Source organism: Bombus pyrosoma, linkage group LG6 (assembly GCF_014825855.1).
Source record: "Bombus pyrosoma isolate SC7728 linkage group LG6, ASM1482585v1, whole genome shotgun sequence".
NCBI lineage: Eukaryota > Metazoa > Arthropoda > Insecta > Hymenoptera > Apidae > Bombus > Bombus pyrosoma.
The window spans coordinates 8,797,835-8,818,980 of record NC_057775.1 but is presented as its reverse complement, the minus strand read 5'-3'; the positions used below and the strand labels follow the sequence as shown (position 1 = coordinate 8,818,980).

Below are 21,146 nucleotides of genomic sequence, written 5' to 3'. Positions count from 1 at the left end.
GGCGACGTTGGCTTCGGGGTTTTTTCAGTTATAGAGTAACACTGCTAGCGTGCGGATCTGGACCAGATCAAATTATTATTTCATTCTTGTACTTTTCACTTCTGTATTTAAAATATATTGTTCTGCCTTATAGTTTATCCACGCGTCTCTCTCATTATACATCTAATAACCTCAACACGAAAATCGGTTTCAGTTTTCGAGTAAAAAAATCAAAATTCTGAGATGCTGTTTTTCGATGAAATTCCTGTCTTCTATTTACGCATAACAGATTTGTACATATATAAATAAGAGGTGGATTCGAAAGAAGATGTTAGAGATTTTGGTGTAGAACTAGTTGTACGTTTTACAATGCAAAGTGTATATGTATAAAATCTGAAATATGTATATAGAATCTGAAAAGTAAATAATGGAGACAAAGGTGGCTGTGGTATGAGACCGTGTGGACTATAAAGGGAGTCTGCAATTCCATACTTGTTGCTCTGCTTTTCAACGTCTCTTTGCCGCGAATCTTTCTACAAATAAGAGAAATATCTTTCCCAATCGATATTTAATAACCATCTTGCCTTTACCTCAAACATTGCAACGGGAAACGCATATGAAACGATGATTTCATCGCAAAGAACAGACATCGCAGCGAATATTGCGAATATTGTCGAGTAATCATATTAACCGCGAAGTAAATTCTTCGATGTATTCCAAACCTCGGCGTTTCCTAATAGCCGATACGATTTCCGTAATTAATTACGAGGCTCAAAGCGACGCTATATATTCGACGTTATAATGCAAGCATTTTAGATGCATAAGGTCGGCAATGTCTAAAAGTAAATAATCTTGATAAATAATGAAACGACAGCTGAAGATAGGAAGCGAGAAAAGCGGACGAGTGACGCGTTCTCTTTAATTAATAACCAAGAATAATTAAAGAAACGTGGACGTGCGGTGTATCGCTTCGCTATTTAATTTCCACCTTCATTAATCAACGAGCTAATTGCGCGCGAAGCAGTTTAATATTCGATCGGACAGTCAAACTGGCCGAACACCGTTGGTTGTCCGTGTAAATACCAGGACAACTACCAACATTTATTCGACAACGAGTCTGCCCACGACAGGACGTATCTATTGGGTGTCCCAGAGACGTAAATTAATTTAGGGGAGATTGGTAGAAAGCAATGAGAGTAATATTTTTTCATAAACGTATACCAGATATTGGAACGCCTGCTGGTGTCGTATAAAACGCGATGTTTCTCCACGTTATGTATTCAAAATGCAAAATAAAATAAAATTTGCAGTTTCAAAAATGCGTAGAAAAAGACTCGCGAAGGTTCGTATTTCCTATGAAAAAATAACGAATTAATAATTGTGTATTGACGATCATAATCTCTGGATTTAAACATCATCGAGTAAATTTTGAATAACTGACGTGAGAAATTGGAAGAAATCGGTCAAGTCTGGATTTGATTCGTAAAATCATTTACAGAATAATGGAATCAAGGAACGTTAAATACTATGAAAGATTTAACAGTAAGAAATAACAATGACAAATTAAAATTCACAGTGAAATGGAAAAGCCATACGTAAGAAGAGATTTCAATTGTATTATCAACAGTTGCTGAGATTTTCATATCTGTGAAGAATATATCTACATGTATATAATTCTAAAAACTGTTATAAACTCTTAACGAATTCTTGAATAATAAAATATGAAAAATATATTCGAAATGAAAAGATGTATCCGTCTAAACGTCTGCAGATATATAGCTTGTTATATATGTATCGATATCGTCATACGGTTCCTGAAAAATTTTTAATTCTACCGTTTGTGTTAATAAAATGAAGAAGGTACGTTTCCATTTATTGCAAATAAAATAGAAAGAATGAAAAAGCTCGAAACGCTATGGCGATGGCAGTGAGTACGAAGGTCAAAGATAGCTGATACTATCAATTATTTTAATTAACGTGGCGCATCCGACAACCGGCAGAAAAGAGAGCGAATCAAAATGCAATTTCATCGTTGCGTGGCATCGCCGATGAGTGTTTGCAAAGGGGGTGGGTTTCGAGGTGAAAAAAGTTGGATAGAGAATGATGTGCGCGAGATCGATCGACGTTCTGTGACACGTGCCAAGAATAATTGACTGTTAACACATCAATTGTCGACGGGGCGACTGCTGGTAGGCTGTTGTTTCGAAGCACCGAAACTGGCGGCCAATGGTGATCCACTCGTTGCACAGAAATTGATATACTATTTCGCGAAAAAAAAAGAGGTGAACGAATCGTCGATGGAACGGTTCAAGGTAAGACAGAAATTTGTTGAGCGATTTAATCAATTTAAATTTATAATTAAATCGCTGCTTCGTTCCCATTTTTAGGTATTTGTTTGACGATTAATATGGTTTCCAATATACCTTCAAATCTTTCGCGGTTTAAGAATATCTTTAACTTGATTGTAAAACGTTAGCGCGTAGTTATAAAATGTAACGCGAAATTTAACGAGAATAATTGTTTATCGCGGTTTCTCTACCCAGCGATAGATTTATTACTAGAATATTAATAAAAGTTTATATACGCATGGGTGCGTGCAAACGGGCTCCACAAAATGTAGTAACCACATCTTTTAATTTAAAACGTAGAATATTTAGAAGCGTGCTAATAAAATGTAATTGTAACTTAGCTCTTTATTTACATGGTAAAATTGCGCTTGCGTTCACGAGTCAACGCTGTAATGAGATACCATGTACCGTAAGCATAGTGGTCAGATTTGAAGCCAATTTGAAGATATATGTACAGGTCGCAAGGCGTTTATTGCAAACATAAATAAAACAATAGTAATAATTGTTAATAATAACAATAGTTAATAAAACATTGGTATATAACGTTGCCTTGAACGTGTGATTAGTATTAAATAATATCAAGGATAATCAATTAATATCATTTAAACATCAAAACCTACCGATATAATGGACAATTAACTGTTCGAATAATTTTGTAATTTTGTTGAAGTATATATTCGTCATCAATATCTTGTAACTTCTTTCATACGTACATTTTCGTTGTTTACACGAATCTTTAGCAATGAGCCCATGACAATCGTGCCCTATAACATACAAAATGCTTTGTATAACACATACATGCATATGTATGCCACAGGTATCTGGAATTTCACAGGTGAACGAATACTTTCGTCAGTCTGTGTATATCTCTATCGGAAGAATGAAATAAAAAGCGGAAACACGAAGAATTGAAAACGGATCATTAAAGAATGAAGTGCGTATTAATGAAGCATTACATCTCAAATGATTGATTATGCTCATCAAATGGAATGAGCGTGTCGATTGTAGAATTTTAATTCCCGATATTTCATCCGCGTTGCGTGCACGCGTTAAACGCAAAGCAAACGCGCCTTGTATTGTCCATGGTTGCTACGCGATTTTTATGTATTCCATCGACAGCACCGTCGTCGCAGCAATCGGTGAATTACGCGAATTGAAAAACTGTCTGGGGTTTCATGAATCTCTCGATAATTTATCGATTAAGCCCTGCGTGGAATACGAAAGCCAGTTTCGGCGTGATTCCCCTGGTGGTGGCTTCGATTAAAATTCGCCTCACACTTGTCAGATTTCGTGTGCACCCCAAAGTAAACCGTAGCTCGATCCACGAAATTTCGTAATCGTCTTTTAATTGCGCCCTCTTCTATTTTTTCTTTCGTCCTTTCGCACCGGCCTTGGTAATTTTCGTGGTTTCCCTAAAAATTGCTACGGAAAACTGTGACAACGTGCACGAATCGCTCGGCCCTCTCCCTGCATTTTTAATTATTCATCTCTATATCGTGGATATTTATGCAAATTCGTCTTTTACTATTAAACAAATCAAATATATATCCATTTATATAAAAATATAAGTTGCCATATAAAATTAAGATATAAAAATATAAAATAGCATAAGTAGAAAGGATGAATAAGGAGATCGAACGAGGAATCCCGTGGCTAGGAAAACTGTAATCAAGTCGTATTTCTTAACTGTGAGGTCGAAATTCAATAAACTATTATTGTTATTATAGAAAAATTATTATTCGCAAAAACAGAGTAACAAGAATCTATCCTCTTACTCTTCTAAAATATAGAATTCAAATTGGAATTAGAACTCTAAGCTAGCTTCTTTCCAAGTTCGTATGTTCTATGAAACACATAATTATTCCAAATTTTTCGTCGGTATGTTACAGAAAGATACACGTTTGTCTACGACAGTAGCTATTTTAAAAAGTGTAATAACGCGGCGATGTCCTGCCACTGCGAACAAGAACATAAAAAACCTCTCATTCTTCTACACTTACATCTGTCTGCCATTTTAACAGAGAGATAATACGGACCTGGTATTATTCTGCGAGCTACAAAAGGACGTGGAAAATATGTCCTTGATAATCTAAGATAAGAAGATACAGAAAGAGAACCTTGACCAGAAGATTAATCGCGGGGATTATTGCTGACCATGGTCACGTACATAAGGATCAGCGAGGACTATGCAAGGATAAAAAAAGGATAAAAGATGTGGTTAACTTTTAGAAAAAATTATTGGCCGATTGGTTGTATTAATATCGATGGTAATATAGGGAGACTAACTTATATTGCAACAAAATATCGACCACCTGTGCTGTAGACTTTTACTTCTACTTCTACTTCGGGATACATTATTGGGCGAAATATCGATCAAACAATATAGAAAATTAGGCCGAAGAAAGATAATTACACGGAGATTATACTTTTATACCGACAGAAACGATAAGATAAGAATTTTATTTCATGTTCGATTATTACCTAATCCTTTAATATTTAATTTTGTTGAAAAAACCATATATCAAAGTCCAAAGTAGATATAACGACGCAATATTTCAAGCCAGTACTTAAAGTATCTATCCATCTACAAATTTCAACGTAGTAAACCGCTGTACACCTAAAATAGGATTCTTAGATAGACGAAAGTACGTTTTAATAGAGGTGTTCGGGTGAATAGGGTCTCTTGGGTGGCTGCAGACCTTTCAATGAGTGCAGACTTTCTGATGAGTAAGGATCGACTAATAGATGTACTTAATTGTAATGTTCTATTAAACGTATCAGTTACTATAAGGGAATAAGGATCGCGAGATGAGTACGAACCTGTTTATTACGTTGTTCGAAATATTTACAAGAAAATTTAAAAGGAAATTAAAAAGAAAAATGTATTTATAATACTTACATCTTGTCGAATAAAATATATATTGTTTCTAATTAAATAGGGGCAGTATTCGATATTTACAATGAAACTGATCTTTTCTCAACTTTTTGACAACTGACGTGTTTTGTGATAGACGTTGTTAAATATTGAAAGAAATTAACGTATTATAAATTTGATCAAGTAACGAACTTTGAACAAACTCCGTTCCTGTTTAAACGAAATAATACGTTTCATTTTCATTCCTTTTGATCTTCGTCGCTGCTCGAGTAAAAATCTCCGAACGAGTAAAGACTTTACATTGAATATAAACTTTCGAGTACCTAACCAGGAACCTTTAAGTATATAAAAAGATTCAATCATATAGAGAACCTCGGATGTGTCTTCGATATATCTGTGATTTAAAAGTCAATCCAAGGATTGGATCACATCCAATATCCAGAACTTTTTGATCCTATCCTATTCAAAGATCCAAAGTGGTTGAATCCTATCGAAGGATCAAAATCTATCTGGAAGGTCACTCCTGGGAGTCCAATCCAAACCTAGGCTTCCGACTTTCCGAATGGACGAATTCTACCAGCGTATCTCGAATCTCCAGAGATTGCAGTTTACACGGATATCTTGATCTACTTTACTTGTCCAATCTTTCCAGGATATACATAACTGCATCGGGAATTCTAATTTTCTGTAATAGACAAGATTTAAGTTGCCGTTATTATTTGTACAAGAATATTTCTCTGGTCGAAAAATTTAGGTGATTCAAAGTTTGCCTTTCTATAGCAACACACGTGCGTGTGTCTCTGTATAGAATCCATAAAAAAGGTAACGAGTGCTGCCTCTAGTTATTAATTCATCGTGAATTTCTACACTTTGATCAAATGCAAATAGATAGTAGTAGAGTTACTACGAATCGACCTGTGTGTCCGGATAATTATGAACGATAGTTACGATCGTATCTTTGAATGTCAAAGAGAATAAAAAATACGAGAGAAGAAAGATCGCTATAACGATCGGCGTAACTTCTCGACGTTATAAACCGGCAGAAAAATTAACAGAGCAATGCGACGTCCACGTAAAGCTTCGCGTCACCCAAGATAATGTACTTCCGCATACAGATGAGCTTATTAAACGAGAATCCGTAGATGGAGGAGCGCATAAACCACTGTCCATGGTTCTCTTGTCTGATCGAACATGCGATGCTAAGTCCTGAAGAACTTCGGCGGTTTCGTTACGGGTTTGCGGCTTTCGCAGCGATATACAACACGAAGGGCGTAAATTTCGTAAAACGCTGTACCGATCTCATCGCCGGTTAGGGTGAAGTCGTTTAAAGCCACTTATACCGTGTATTCAGTGGTAAATGATTATTTAATGGGAAGCGAATTTAACGTTTCTGTCAAAAAAGGATACGTCGTTCGTATGTAATCTCGTTGATAAGTTTTAGGTCATTCAGAAAATGAGGCGAGCCTCGAACGTTATTAGCAAATTAGCGAAACCATTAAGGATTGCTATTTTAAGTTTTAGATTGACAGTTTTTACGTCGAAAGATCTCGGATAAGAAGTTTCTCGGATTAAGGTGAAATTTTAGTTTATCGAGTCTTATATAAATCAAATCTTATCACAGATCTCAGTTAACATACCGTTGCATTAGCACAGAATCGTTTGAAAATTATTTATAACGACTATGGTTGAAAATGTTGATGGTTTGTAGGCGAATCTTCTTATTGTTTCATATATTTTCACGATTTTTGTTAGTTATACAAACAATTTCGTGATTCACTGAACATATTCTACATACGCTTGATTCGTGCAACGTAGCGTGATGATAGCTCCTCCTAACGTGTTCGGATTTATTCGCCAAAGATAAACATTGGCGGCAATAAACTTTGAAAATGGATTTATGGATGGCGCGCACTGCGCGTTGAAAAAAGTACGACCGCGTTCTGATCTATGAATTGTTCCGCACGCTTCAAAAGATTCTACGTATGTTTGGAAAAAAATTATTTGATGTATTCCCGGAGTGTATTCGGTATACCTTCGCTATCCGCGGAATGGAATGTTCGTGCATTCGGTGGAGAAAAATCTCAGACGATGCGAAGTGTTGGCATACACGCGGGAAATTTAGCGGCCGGGTGAGAAACGCGCAAGATTTTATAAATGTTTCGGTCACATTCCTCTAGGGGAACACGCTTATCCATAGCTTTCTCTGTTCCCGTCTTGGGATATTCGTATCTGAAGAGATGCTGATCTATCGAAATTCAGACTGTATGTAAATGTGAATCGTAATATGTATGTACAAACAGATAGTACATTAAAAAAGCTATCGAAAGATATATTTTTCGTGATATTTCTCCATGAAACGTGTTTATTTCTCTGTGAAGTCGGGCTTCGTGAACAAATGTCTTTCCAATTGAAGCGTTGCGGTACTAATTATGCAGCCTCGGCATTCTCCTAACATTAAGAACTTCCAGAGTGAAGATCGTTCACCCTTGTTGATTTCCGTTTGGTGTGGAAAGCGTGGCGAAAGAATGAAGACGTAGAAGCGTTTAACTCGGTAGTCCAATCACCTAACGTCAGTGTCGTACGCTAAGAAAGCTGCTTTCGGTCGAACGAAATTATTTTCACCGTGTTGCTACCTACTTTCTCCAAGAACTTCAGAACTACCGGCTATAAAAATAGTCGAGCGCACAGGAAGCAGTTGGTAGTCGTTGGTGAAATGTTTTTCGTTTTTCTTAGATAACTCACGCTTAACGAAATTGTAGACGAGTAGAACATGTTCTGAACTATGGTCACATTCCCTATCCGTATTAAAACGTTCCGCTGAAACACCGATATTTAGCAACTCGTTTATCAGACGCGAACAAATTTTTATTTCAAAGGTTTATATTTTATATCAACGCCACAGAATATTCTAAAATTATATTTGTAAAATGTAACGTGTCGAAAAAGGTTATTTTTTAATAATATTGGTTAATTTTCACTGCTTGCAACGCGAAATTAAATGCTCAGAAATTGCTTAAACTTTCCAAGATAATATACGTAGAATACGGTATCGAGATGAAGAAATGGTACTTTTCTTTCTTAACATTGATTCTAATAATAATCATGAAATTGGTGTTTGGTATACTTTCATAATACATGGAAGATTGTTGTTAGATGTTAGTTTCGATCGAGTGACGAGTCAATTGTTCCTAACAACTTGAAATGGAAATAAACTTAGCGGAGTGAGAGACTAGATGGAAGACAAGAGGGTTAATATGATTTCAACGGAAATAAGTTACGGCACTGGAGAAACTAGGATTGTGTTCAGTATTCTGCGACACAACTACGACTTGTATAAATTGTTTTGCCGCGTCATTGACCCGTTTCTTTGACATTTGGCAGCAGAAGGTTCCACGACAACCAATCAATCGCAGAAAAATATGTTGCTCCGATACTGATATTTCTTCTATAGAAATTGCTCGTGCGATTAAACTATCTAAAATCACTCGAGTGATGCTGTTTGCTATTTTGCGGTAATACCTTTTTCAAGCAAATAACGAGATGCAATGTAAATCGGAAAATGAAACTCAAGAGGTCTATTCGTTGTTCCCTATTATTAACTCGTTGTTTCAGAAAAATACGCGTACCTGCTTCGAAGGTCATTACATTGCAGCTTTTCATCGCATAAAAAAATTTGTTGCTCGTTACGATGATGTAACTGTATTGAGAGATGAAACCCACAAGCTGTAACCACCGCACCAAACAGTTCTTGGCTTCAATATGGCGCAGTCTACTTATTATTAAATCCACGTTTGCGCGAAGACGTGATGCAGTTAAGTAAAGTGTTTTGCCGCATGACGCTAATTAATGGTTTACGGCACTTTATAAATGCCGTAATTTTGATACCGTTTTGTTTGTTCGTGAAACTCTAACCAAAATCCAATAATTCTACGACTTATCACGCTGGCTCCTCTGGATAGACGCTGGGCTTTCAGATAAAACGGCGGTAAACAAATCGTGACGAGTAAAACACTGTTATATCAAGTGTTTTCTTACATCTTGGAATTTCAGATAATTCCTAGAGGATGTGAAGAATGCCAGTGTTATCTCAAATCGAATCTTTCAGGGGACCGAGCTTCTTGTTAAAAACGATTTATGGAGTTTTAAATATTTATACGTATGGATACATAACGCGATATTTTAGAAATATTGGATCGTCTTACACGCACATGAAACGAAACTTCACGCAAATACTTTTCGCATTTCCTACCATGTTTTATGAAATGTGAATTTGAATATGAAATATGTATTCATAATAATCGCCGTGTGACTTTCGTGCATCGTTACAGTGCTGATAAAATTTTAAAATATTTTACATAATACACACACACACACACACACACACACAGTACATACGTAAAATTTCGCGTGGTATGTATTGAGAGACTTTCGCGAGCCATTTAATATTCTTGTTACCAAAGGTTTTGATACTGAATATTCTTCATTATTGTACTTATTGTTATTATTAAAGTTGTTATTATATAGTTTTTATAATCTCAGAACATGGAGTTCCTTTTGTAAAATAATAATAGATCGATAAATATAAAAATATTCTACTATTACGTATTTTTTAAAGATCGGTCATTTTGACCCACTTTGGTGAGATTGCTACGTCTCGAATGCCGGTAGTTCTAGTGTTAATGAATTTATTGGTCGAGTAATTACAATGTCGCTAGATGAATCCTCGAAAATAATCCCCACCGATATGTCGGCGTAATTGTTTAAGTCGCTGTCGACCGGAAGCAAATATCTGATTCGCTTGGTGGAATTAGGCAAATGTTAAAGCCATAAACCGTAAGGGAGTCGTCAACTATGTTCATAATCTGGAAGTTCTAACTCCATTCAGGTCGACCGCAAACGATTCCGATCTACAGCCGCGATTCTCCGAATTCCAGATACCGTAAAATATAGATCTTGTCTCTCGTCATTCGTCCCTTGTAACGTTGATAACGGCGGCCAACGTCGACGACGATCAACGTTCTGTTCTTGTCGTGACAACGACGAAAGGCGAAATTGCAGTCATCAGGGGCAGACACTCGATATCGCTAATTCAATCGACGTGATCTTGCATTTTTATGCATTTCACGCGTCCAAATACTTATCCCTGATTACGTTGAACAGGTACATTTTGAATGGACAACCGACATTGTCTGACACGATTAACGGCTCGAACTGAATCACGAATCTAAATTCTTCAAATAATTTTCGAAATGAAATGAAACGTGTTATTCGAGCTGAACGCTGAGGAAATACAATTGAATCTTTTAACCTGAATTTATTATTTATTATGTGAGAATAAGGAAATATAGGATACGAAAATGAGACAAAATTGAATTAAAATGATTAATACAAATTGAATATTATATTTGGAGTTGTATCCGACCTGGCACACGACAACTTACACTCCAGTAATTTTGTTATTTTTGATTAACGCTTTGAATATTCCCAACCGAATAATTAATGGACCTCTTCTGCGCTTCCCTGGTGCTTGGTATACATCTCGCTTTATTTAGCTTATTTGTATTTAAAATACATGGAAAATTCGTTTATCCTGGCAATACGTTTCTAGAAAATTTTCGGAAATTTCTTACTTTTCATTTTTCTGCCTTGCTTCCAGAGAAAGAGATACATTTTGTAAACGAAACTCTGTTAGTTGAGCTAATATGAAATAAGTGTGACGTATTTTTAGCTCCTCAAAATGCATAGAATTTCTGGTAAATGTGATGCGAATGTCCACCAAACAATATTTCGTAGATATGCAAATATCATTAAGCCAAATATAAATATTTAAATAATTTTTCAACTTGTTACGCTTTCAGAAAGTAGCCTTCTCTTTTCCATTATTTTTTCTGCCTATTTTTAGAAAACTATAACCTGACAATTGAAGATAATAATGTAATCGTAAGTTTAATTGTAATTTGTTCGATGACATATTACAATATGCCTCAGTCTCTTCGTGGATATTCAAATTGCTTCGGTAAGAAAAATGCAGAATTATTCGTAAACGTGTTTGAAAAAGCTGCACGATTTATCACAAAATTAATCCAACTTTATACACGAATTCCATTGCTTCCTGACTCAGTCGAAGAAAAGCAACAAGGAACTCGTATCAATGTGGCTCTTAAATAAAAAACGAACACTCCATAAAAGAAATAGACAATCGAATTAACGTTATTATTAAAATTTTACGAGTCACAGGTTACCAGTATTAATAAATATATTTACATAAAATTAAAAAGTTTGATAACGAAGCAAACGTAACTTACTACGACCATCCTATTCACGAAATGTTATAAAATCGTGAAAAAGAAATCTATAACTTACAATCTATAAATTGCTGGTTTATCAATATTTAGACTGTGAACATTTATGCAAATCCATGCTTCAACGAATGTAATTTGAAAAATGGCACCTACATAGATAGAGAATCCATTTTACTTGCCAAATATTACAATAAGTACTATACTTTCATCCTATTGATATCGTCAATCGGTAAATTATTGTGCAAGAGAAACCGTACACTCGTGTGCATTGCATCATTAAGAACATAATCCTGTCGGATCACCCCGTCGCTCGTGTACAACGAGCTTAAAACGAAAGTCAACGAACGCATAAAATCAGACGATCGACTTTCATGGTCGACCGCGATCGAAATCCAGCGTGCACAATTAAACAGCTCCCATCTCGGCAATCAAATCGTCAAAATTCCCAATATCGAATGGGTTTCCGTGCAGTGGAGGCACTCTGCGACTGTAATGGCACTACCAGCTCTTCCCGACAAACCGTCGAGTGTTATATCTCCGCGAAGGACCTTTTACCATCGTGCAAGCCGATCCTAAAGGCCACAGCGAAGGGAAGATGCGGCGTTCGTCGCATGATAATTTCCACCTTTATTCTCCTTCTTATACTGGTCGCTATTTATTGCCTGTCTGCCTCTTGCGATCGTCTACGAACGTTTAGTAGATCGCTAAGAAATCAAGCTCAATCTGGAGGCCAACCTAACCCACAACCTCAACTTGCATCGCTACCGATTGAAATTACAGGGGAGGAACCGAACGTGGAAGAGGCGCCACCGGTTGAAGGGGATACGTAGATTTAAAGATTGAATCGTGAGTATTTTCAACAAAATTCGATCGTGCTAATTTTCAGATCGTGTTTCTCTATCGTTAAAATATTTCCTAATGCTGCTACGTTCCATGAATTCTTTGTATCTCGATGTTGCCTTCGTTTCAGACTGGAGAAAGTATTTTTTTTTAATGCTTCACGAATATTAGCGTACGATTGAAACAGGCAATCGGTAATCTCATGCTGATGACGATTCTTCTTTTCTTCTATTTTTGGGGGAATTTTCTAACATTTTCTTAGACAAATAAGATCGTTTAGAAACCGTAAGAAATATGAAGTTTACAAGAAATGTGAAAGAACGGTGGAATCGTTTCTTGCGTAATTATAAGTTACGTTCTTTGATTTGTTTCCAAACGTTGAAAATCGTTTGGTTTATTGAGATAAAAACGAGACTGGGACACAAAAATTCGGGAGCTGTGGCAAGGTTAATTACACCTTTAACAGAGATTGATTGTGAAAGAAATTCAAGCAAATCGTTATATACATATATATTATATTATGATATTACACATCTTTTTTAATATCATCGTACGGAACGTAATTGTTAATATTGATTTTCCATAAAAAGTTATAACTATGAATTTTTTTTATGTATGATACTAAAAAATACGGAAAATCTTGAAGACAATTATATTCTAAATCGATCATTCTGAATTCCTCATTCTCCATCGATGTATTACAGCGTCCAAGAGTTAGTATGCTACCAATATTTCGAAATATGGTTAACCTATATTCACCTGTGAACGTTTTACTGTCTTCAGAAATTTATCAAGAAAGATAAACGTGATGATTGATCGTGACGATATTCGATTAACGGGGGAAGGTTGGGTTGTACGAGGAAAATCAGGTAATCGAAATTACGCTTGAAAATACATTATCGATTATCCGAATTAATTAATTACAGAAAAACCGAATAATAGAATTTTTCAAACTGAAATTATAACGTGCGTTTCATATAGAAAATGATCATTTATTGCACGTTATTAAATGTGTATATCTCGGTCATTTTCTTTTTTTTTTTTTTTTTTGCTTTCTAATCTTTCCTCTTATCTCGTTGATCGATCTTTCGACGTAAGATTATAAATCTTTCTCGAACTTAATATCTCCGCGGGATTAGATTTCTTTCGCGTTTCGTACTATCTAATAACTGTTTCCGTTGCTACGAATGTTTCTAAACGCTGTTCACGGAGACAGTCCCTTTAATTCTTCTAACGATTTATTCTTTGCCGCTTACATCGCTCGTCTTATCGTCTTATCTTCAAACCACTCTGTGATATAGATTTCATATTATTGTTCGGATAATCGAATAATTAAAAAACAAAAAGGATGTTTCAATAACATAACGAAAATTGGAGTAAAAGGTGTTCAAAAAATTCAAGTGCTACTCTGCGCTGTAGATAGACTGCGAATACTTATGTATTTATGACAAACGTGAAAGTATAGAAACACACGGAATACACATAGTAGACGACGACGTATTGAATATTAAAAATACGAAGATCCGTTAGGATATCAAGCGAGCGAAACAAATTTCTGCTCAGGTTCTACTTTCACAGCTGTGCTCGTAAAGGTATAAATTTGCATAAATATCCGCGGGCTAATTACAGCCTTCTTTTTTCCATCCAAATCCTTGATATTTTCACATTGTTAATTGATTTCGATCGCGATATCGTTAAAATAGATAGAATTCGGTTCGCAAACCACCGTAAACCATCGATATCGATCGCAAAAGCTGTACATAAGTCTGAAACGATGCATGAAAGGCGAAAAAAAAAAGTGGAAACGGAACGTTTGATCCTGGATAACGAATGTGGCGAGCGCGGTGCTCGGTGTATGTAAGTACATAAATCCGTGTCCGAAACAGAGCGAGGTCGAAGTACATTTTTCATCCGCAACATTATTCGGGGCGAAAGTAATGTTACATTTCACAGAACAACGCCGATACGGTTCCGTGTGTCGTAACAGCTGCGGGTAGATGGAGTGCACACAGAGGGCAGAAGAGCGAAAGAGAAGGGGAGAGGAACGAAACGAGAGGGTGGTTCCTGTGATCTACATTTTAATCTTCCAGCATCGATGAAACGAGGGAATCAAAGCATCGTTCGGTTATACGCGCTGAAAAATCAAATTCAATGACTCGAATGCATTTGAACGTTGTCAAAGCAGCTAGGGGCAATAGCCGCTATGGCAAAGACCCTGATAGCCATGCGCGAAATAGCCGAAATTCATAAGCATTTTTAAAAATATTATCACTACGAAAAGAGGAAATGTCACAAATATAAATAATAATTTCGAAAATATTCAATGTTCGGTAAAGTATGAAAAGTTTGGCGTGTAACTGTCGGGTGTTATCGCTGCGACAGAATTTCCACTGTTTTCAATGAAATGCTTGCTTTTTAGGAGGGAGGAAGGACAGTGGGGAATTGATGAAGAATCGTGTTAATAGTCTTTTTACGTTGCTACGGTTATCGTAAAAATCGGTAACAAAGGAGATATCTTACTTTTCAAATCAATGGCTGATTTATTATCTTTATAAAATACAAAAAAAAAAAAAACAAGAAAAAGAAAACAACGAAAGGAACGACTCAATCAGAGAAACGATAAAGTCGATATGTAAATGATACATCCATAAAGTCTCACACCGTGAATTGAATTTTACCGCGATTATGCGTATTAAATTATGATAAATTATGAGATCAAAGACAGAAGTTAATGATTTTATAAATTCAAAACAATCACTATCTACGAATTATCATTATCCGGACCAATGACTCAGGAGTCTTAAAGATATTGTTTTCTGCGTAATTCATACTGATACTATATTAGAAATATCGTCATTATCTCTGAGTCTAAAATTGCAAGTATGCAATCACTTTCCTTGCAAATTATCGGTAACAAGCCGCACAATCTTAAATTCATCGATATAGTGAATTGAAAAGAACAATTGGTTTTATTAGCCGCATTTGTAACTAAAATATTCGTTTGTTACAAAACGTCTTTTATCAAAAAAGAAGATCTATTAAAAGGAAGCAAAAGAAAATATGGCGCGCTAAAGATAGAAAGACATTAAACCTCCAGCCACAAGCGATTTCTTCTACTAAACTCGATCTATTCGTCCGTATAACAGTCTTTGGCCATATAGGAAACATTATATCCAATAAATAGCAGTCGTCACAGAAAGTATCAATCAATTTCAGATAATTGGTATTTTATCGGACCTTCGTTTGTTATCTCGAATCATTTTTAAACGCACTTATTTACCTGCTATAATTCCGTTAATTCTATTTAATATCGTTGCAAAACTCATCGTCCGTCTAAATTGCTTCCTCTTCTAGTACATTTTAAACGATCCATACGGATAATTGCAAGGAATTTTCGAATCGGAAGAAATTATAAACGAACAGCACCACGAAGAAAATATCTAAAGTTTCATTTTTATATAAGATCGCGTGGAAATTTTCCTACAAGTATATTTAGTTGCCATCATAAAACCAGTAACCTAGATGATGTAAGAATTTTACGCAATATTGCATATGGCCTAGTTAGAACACGTGATAACATATTTATGTACATAACAAAATAGGCTAAAATGACGTCTTCTGATGTTTTAATGATTAATCAGTGAAAGGCACTCGTTTCAATGGGAAACGTTGGTTCCCAACGCTCGAATAACGTAACAAGAAGGCAGCTGCACTTTTCAGTAACCTGATTAAACCAACAAAGAGCGAGCAAAAATCAAGTTCGAGCGAGTAGTTTCATTTTCTACCGACGTTCGTAATAATAAACTTTAAAATATGAAACCTATCTCCTTATTGTTGCTAAAATACTTTCATTTCCATAAATATCAACAGCCTAATAATACCAAGTGAAAGGTGATTTTTACAAAACCTGTGGCTGGTGGATTAAGAAAACTATTTCGGCGTTTAATCGAAATTGTCCAACTGTTCTAGCAATAACAAAACTCGAGTAAGTTCGTCGTCGGTAATGTGATCTAAAATTGACAGTACGACGCAAGCAAAGAGGAACTTGTCGACGACGTCTTCTCTCAAACGTTCACTGTCTACCTCTGGATATTCAGATCTCACGGTGTCGATGTACAGCGTCAAAATTTTCTGCACCTCCGACGGCCCATTTTCATGTGTCACGTTATACAGTAGAATGGGCCCGAGATCGACAGCCGGCGAACAATATCTCATTGTTTGCCAGTCGATCATCTTCGCGTCGATCGGTTTCCCGTTCTGGTATTTGAACAGTAGATTATCGTGTGAAAAATGGCCGTGGCATATTGTAGAGACGTCGTTCACCCCTGTCGCGATGGCTTTCACTATTTCCATTGGTCTCTTGTTTAATCTGTGTTTTATCCTCTCTACGAAACCAGAGTTCGGCATCGTCTCCAGAATATCCAGCATTCTGAAATCAGCGTACGCGTAGCGTGTAATATTTTGATATATTGATATACATATATATATATATTATTATTAATAAATATTATTGACATAATAATCAAATCGGCTGAAAACAATAATCGAACTTGCAGGATATTTTCTGCCAAGAATGAACTTTGTTAAGATTCATCTTGTTGCTATCCGATTTTTCCTCGTGTTAGACGAAAGAAACGAAAATTTCGAGAAATATGGTTGCGCGTGATTAGGCGTGAAAACCATTATCGACGAATCTATTATAATAATACGTTTGGACATGGAACGGTGAGGACGTAGCTACGCTCAGATTTTCTAACAAACTGCCAATTAATTGATTCGCGTCAATCTCTTGATACTGGAAACTCGATCAATTTTGCATTCTGTCCGCTTCAATTGTGTACCGATTATTGCGCCTATACCGAAGTTGCTATTTTATTGCCAGTAACATCGATAACGTCAATATTACCGGTCAGATACCTACTCTGTATCTCCCAACGACGAAACTATCTCACGTTCGATACGATACAATTCTTGCATCACTTAGATTTATCAACCCTTTTATCAGTATCACGAACGAAAATTCATCCAAGGGAAATTTAACTCGAAAGCTATATTCCAAGATTCGGTGTTATTTTTAGAACGTATCCATCCGGTCGTTTATTAAATTTTCTTATACTTGACGTCTTCCTGTTAACAAATGTGTACTGGTATTTTGAAAAAAATTAGATTTCACATTATTTTCAATCTACTATCTAAAGAAATAATCATTATATCTACAGTACCGTTGTTATAGTACGCTTAAATGGCTTCATCAAGAGTATCAATTAAGAGTTTGTTAAATCCCGCCACAGAATTCATACGCAATCCATAGTCGTAACACTGATTTTATTCGATTATAGTACATTCGGCAAAAGAAAACGAAACGCTACTTGTTCAATCCATAATTACAATTGTTAACTACAATTATCAATGCTTAGCCAGAATTAAGAAAATTCTGTGTTACACATTCCTCCCTTTTCTCTTATTGTTTCCCCTCGTTTTGCTGTTTACATTTTCTGACTACCTTACATCATTTAAAAAAAAAACGGTAGATCGTATGATTTTGAGAAACACGTACTTGCTACTTTCACAAAGTTTCATGGATCCTAATCTTCGACTTGAGTAATCGACACGATACGAAATCGTAATCAATGCGTTCTGAAAACCAAGCCTTTTCCTAGCATTCATATACAGACCATTGTTATCTTTGTTATCATATCGTAAGTACGTTTCTATCAGCACATGTATCCGAAATTCTGTCAAACGAAACCTTTGTCTTACGATCTTTACACGCTTTGTCATAATTATTATCTTGCGGATATTTTTCGTAATTTTATATTTTTCGAAACACGATTCAAGAAATGGAACGTAGATACTTTATCTTGAATATTTTATCAATTATCGTTTTATTATTTATTATATCAATTATTCCCGTCTATCGTGTGTCACATATCTTTTCATCTTAAAATCTCCCATTAATTGATAAAAGCCGCGGTCTGATAATCATCGTCGCATCTTATTACCAAGAAAGGATCAAGAAATTACCTAGTCGATCTCTTCTCGTAATGCGACATAGTCTCTTCCGTGAGAGAAATTTCAAGCAATTTCGCCTCGAATTCCCTGAAGACCTGCGGTTCCGTCGCTCTCAATCTCAAGCCTCTGGCGTGAAACTTGGCCAGAACTTGCACGCACAATTTCAAGTGTTCCTCGTCCAATTCACCGTCCACCTGCGTGTAACCAGCTTCCTCCAAATCCTCGAGAACGATCACCGGTCTTCCGTAACGACCTAAATCCGACAGGTAACACTTTGGAACCAAATCGGTTCCATACTTGAGCGTCATCTTCGAGTAAAACATTTCTTCGTTTTGGTAAGCGTTAGACGCTGTCGGACTCTTGTGCTCTGCCTCTTCCTCGGGAAGCAGTTTCAGCAACAGCGGGAAGCTGCGTGGCTCGCCGGAGAACTTGACCACGATCGTCACGCGATAAATCTCGCTGCTTCGACTCAGCTCGTCGAGACGAATCGTTGCCGAGTCGAACTCGACGAATTCCCTGGAATTCGGCTCGCAGAAGCAACGATCGTGAACCATTTCCGGCAGCAATTCCTTTTCGATGAAGGCGAAGCTTCGCTCCCAAACCTCGTGGGACTTCATCCTCCAAACAATATCGTCACCAGCTTTTACAGCGATTATTATCAAACTGAGCAATTAAAGTTCAAACTGGCTGTCTACGTTTTTAATCCACGATAATGGCCGCCGTCTTTCCTCTATACTTATCGAACAACTTACATGCACGATAATTTTCCTCGTACGTCGCCAATAACGTACGAATCTTGTAGAATCGAAGCACGTGTAGCGGATAATTGTGGGAATATCGTGGCAGATGCACTATATAGTCCGATTTGGATGACTCAGTTTCCACAATTCTGATTCTGATACAATAACTGAAAACAACACTTCTGGATAGGTTCGACGAGATTGTTATTCTAAGAACGATCGTCACACGAACAACAACGATAACTACGATCGACGATGAACAGTCGAAGATTCCCGGCTATCTCGCAGCCTATGGATACGAAATGCGTGACAAATAAGAGACAGATATGGCGCTGTTGATATCGGCATTCAACATTCGGTAAGATCGATGCACGCGTGGCAACGAGTCGGCCGCAAGTAGCCAGCCGGTGGAAGTCTGAAAGTATCGTAGGAAATTGTTACGCGTGCCGATTCCCCTCGCAACGCGCAACCGAGATAATGAAACTCTTATCTTCCAATGACGTCACGTACTCCATGATACTCGGCAACGAACGGAGACCGATTTAGCTACTTCGCGCGCATTTTCAATAGCTCGAACGTGTCGTGTTCACCAATTCGTTTGACGCGAGAATGAACGTAAAGTAATTGTAGCGTATTATCTCTCTTTTGTATCTGCTGTTGAAAAAACAACACTGTCTTACACGTTGTGTAATTGCTGGTAAATAATAAAACGAAGCATCTGGAAAGATGTTTAAGCTTGGCAGTTTTTTTTCGCTTGCTTTCAAGGAGGATATAAGCGCGACGTTAATAGATAGCAAATAATTAATATTCTTCCTGTCAAGTAAACATGCAGAGAAGATACGAAGGTCAATTTCGCTGTTTCGAACGAGGTGATAATATGTTTTTGTCTTTTTTTCTTTCATTTGCATACTAATCTTGCGTCCCGAGGAGAGGCATCATAGTTTATATCGCGAATTTTAAACAATTCTCCAGTAGAAATAATTTATGTATTTGTTGACTTTATGTATACGAAAAATGTTAATTTGTAACGTGAAACGTTCATTCGGAAAAATATATAGCGTGATGTAAGAATACATAAAATTAGTGAATATCGTTAGAATAAGAGGCGGTAAATATAAAATGACGCACACTGCGACTTCGTCGTTTGAATTTTAAAGCTGAAGAATTTTGCTCGATTCGATTCGAGAAAAATTTACACGACAGAGAACGTGCTGAATCGATTCGTCGTTCGAATTAATTCGACGAGATCGATACCGGCGGTTTGCGAGCCAAGATGGGAAATTAGACAACGAGTGACGGGAATAGGGCAATTATAATAATAAGGAAATCTTTTAGACGGCGATTCGTTGAATTTCACAGGGTCTTTGCAGCGTAACGATGCTGCTAGAAAGCTTCAACAAGTGATTTTAATTCTAACGTGATTACTTTGGTAAATCCCGAACTAAACGGAGTTCGTCCTTTGTTCTTTAAAAGTTTTACTCGCTGGCTCATTTTAATACCAGATGAAATAATTTGAACTTTCCCACGATTCGTGGATACTCGATTCTCGCGGATGCTTGATATTATTGCAAATTTTGAGCGGATTCGTTTGATAATCCGATCGAAATAGAAAAGCGCGCGTACCTTGACGTGGAAGCTATAAAAAGCTTGAATACCAAGAAATTCTGAGATTTTTTCATTTCCGATCTGCTTTCTATCTTTGCCTTTTCGATGGGAAGAGTTATAGCTTCGAATTTTTGAACGCGCGTAACAGACTCTTGCGTATTTATTAAAAATTTCTCGATATTTTAATCGAAGGATTACATGTTTGGTAAGACCGAGTTTAATCTTCGTATTTCTTCTGGAAATGTAAAAAGTGTGGAAAGTTTAACAAGCTCAATTTCAAAGTTAAAGTAATTTGGATACAATTTTTCGGTTCAGAGCTCAATTCGCGAAGTAAACGTGTAATACGCTTGCCCACAAATTAGAATCCAAACGAGAAAGCCCAAGTTCCTTAACTTCGTGTTCGTAAAATTTTATGCCACTTGTCGTGTAGTAACAGAGTATGAAA

At 36.6% G+C, this 21,146-nt stretch overlaps 1 protein-coding gene across 1 annotated transcript; it reads right to left on the bottom strand.

Annotated features, from left to right (window-relative positions):
* Positions 1–12,838: 12,838 nt before the first annotated feature.
* LOC122568197 lies at positions 12,839–19,674 on the bottom strand. Its single transcript, XM_043727652.1, has 2 exons — positions 18,369–19,674; positions 12,839–16,773 (listed from the first exon to the last, which is right to left on the bottom strand). Exons 1-2 carry the CDS (start codon positions 18,971–18,973, stop codon positions 16,287–16,289), a joined length of 1,092 nt encoding a protein of 363 aa, XP_043583587.1. The 5' UTR covers positions 18,974–19,674; the 3' UTR covers positions 12,839–16,286.
* Positions 19,675–21,146: the final 1,472 nt, after the last annotated feature.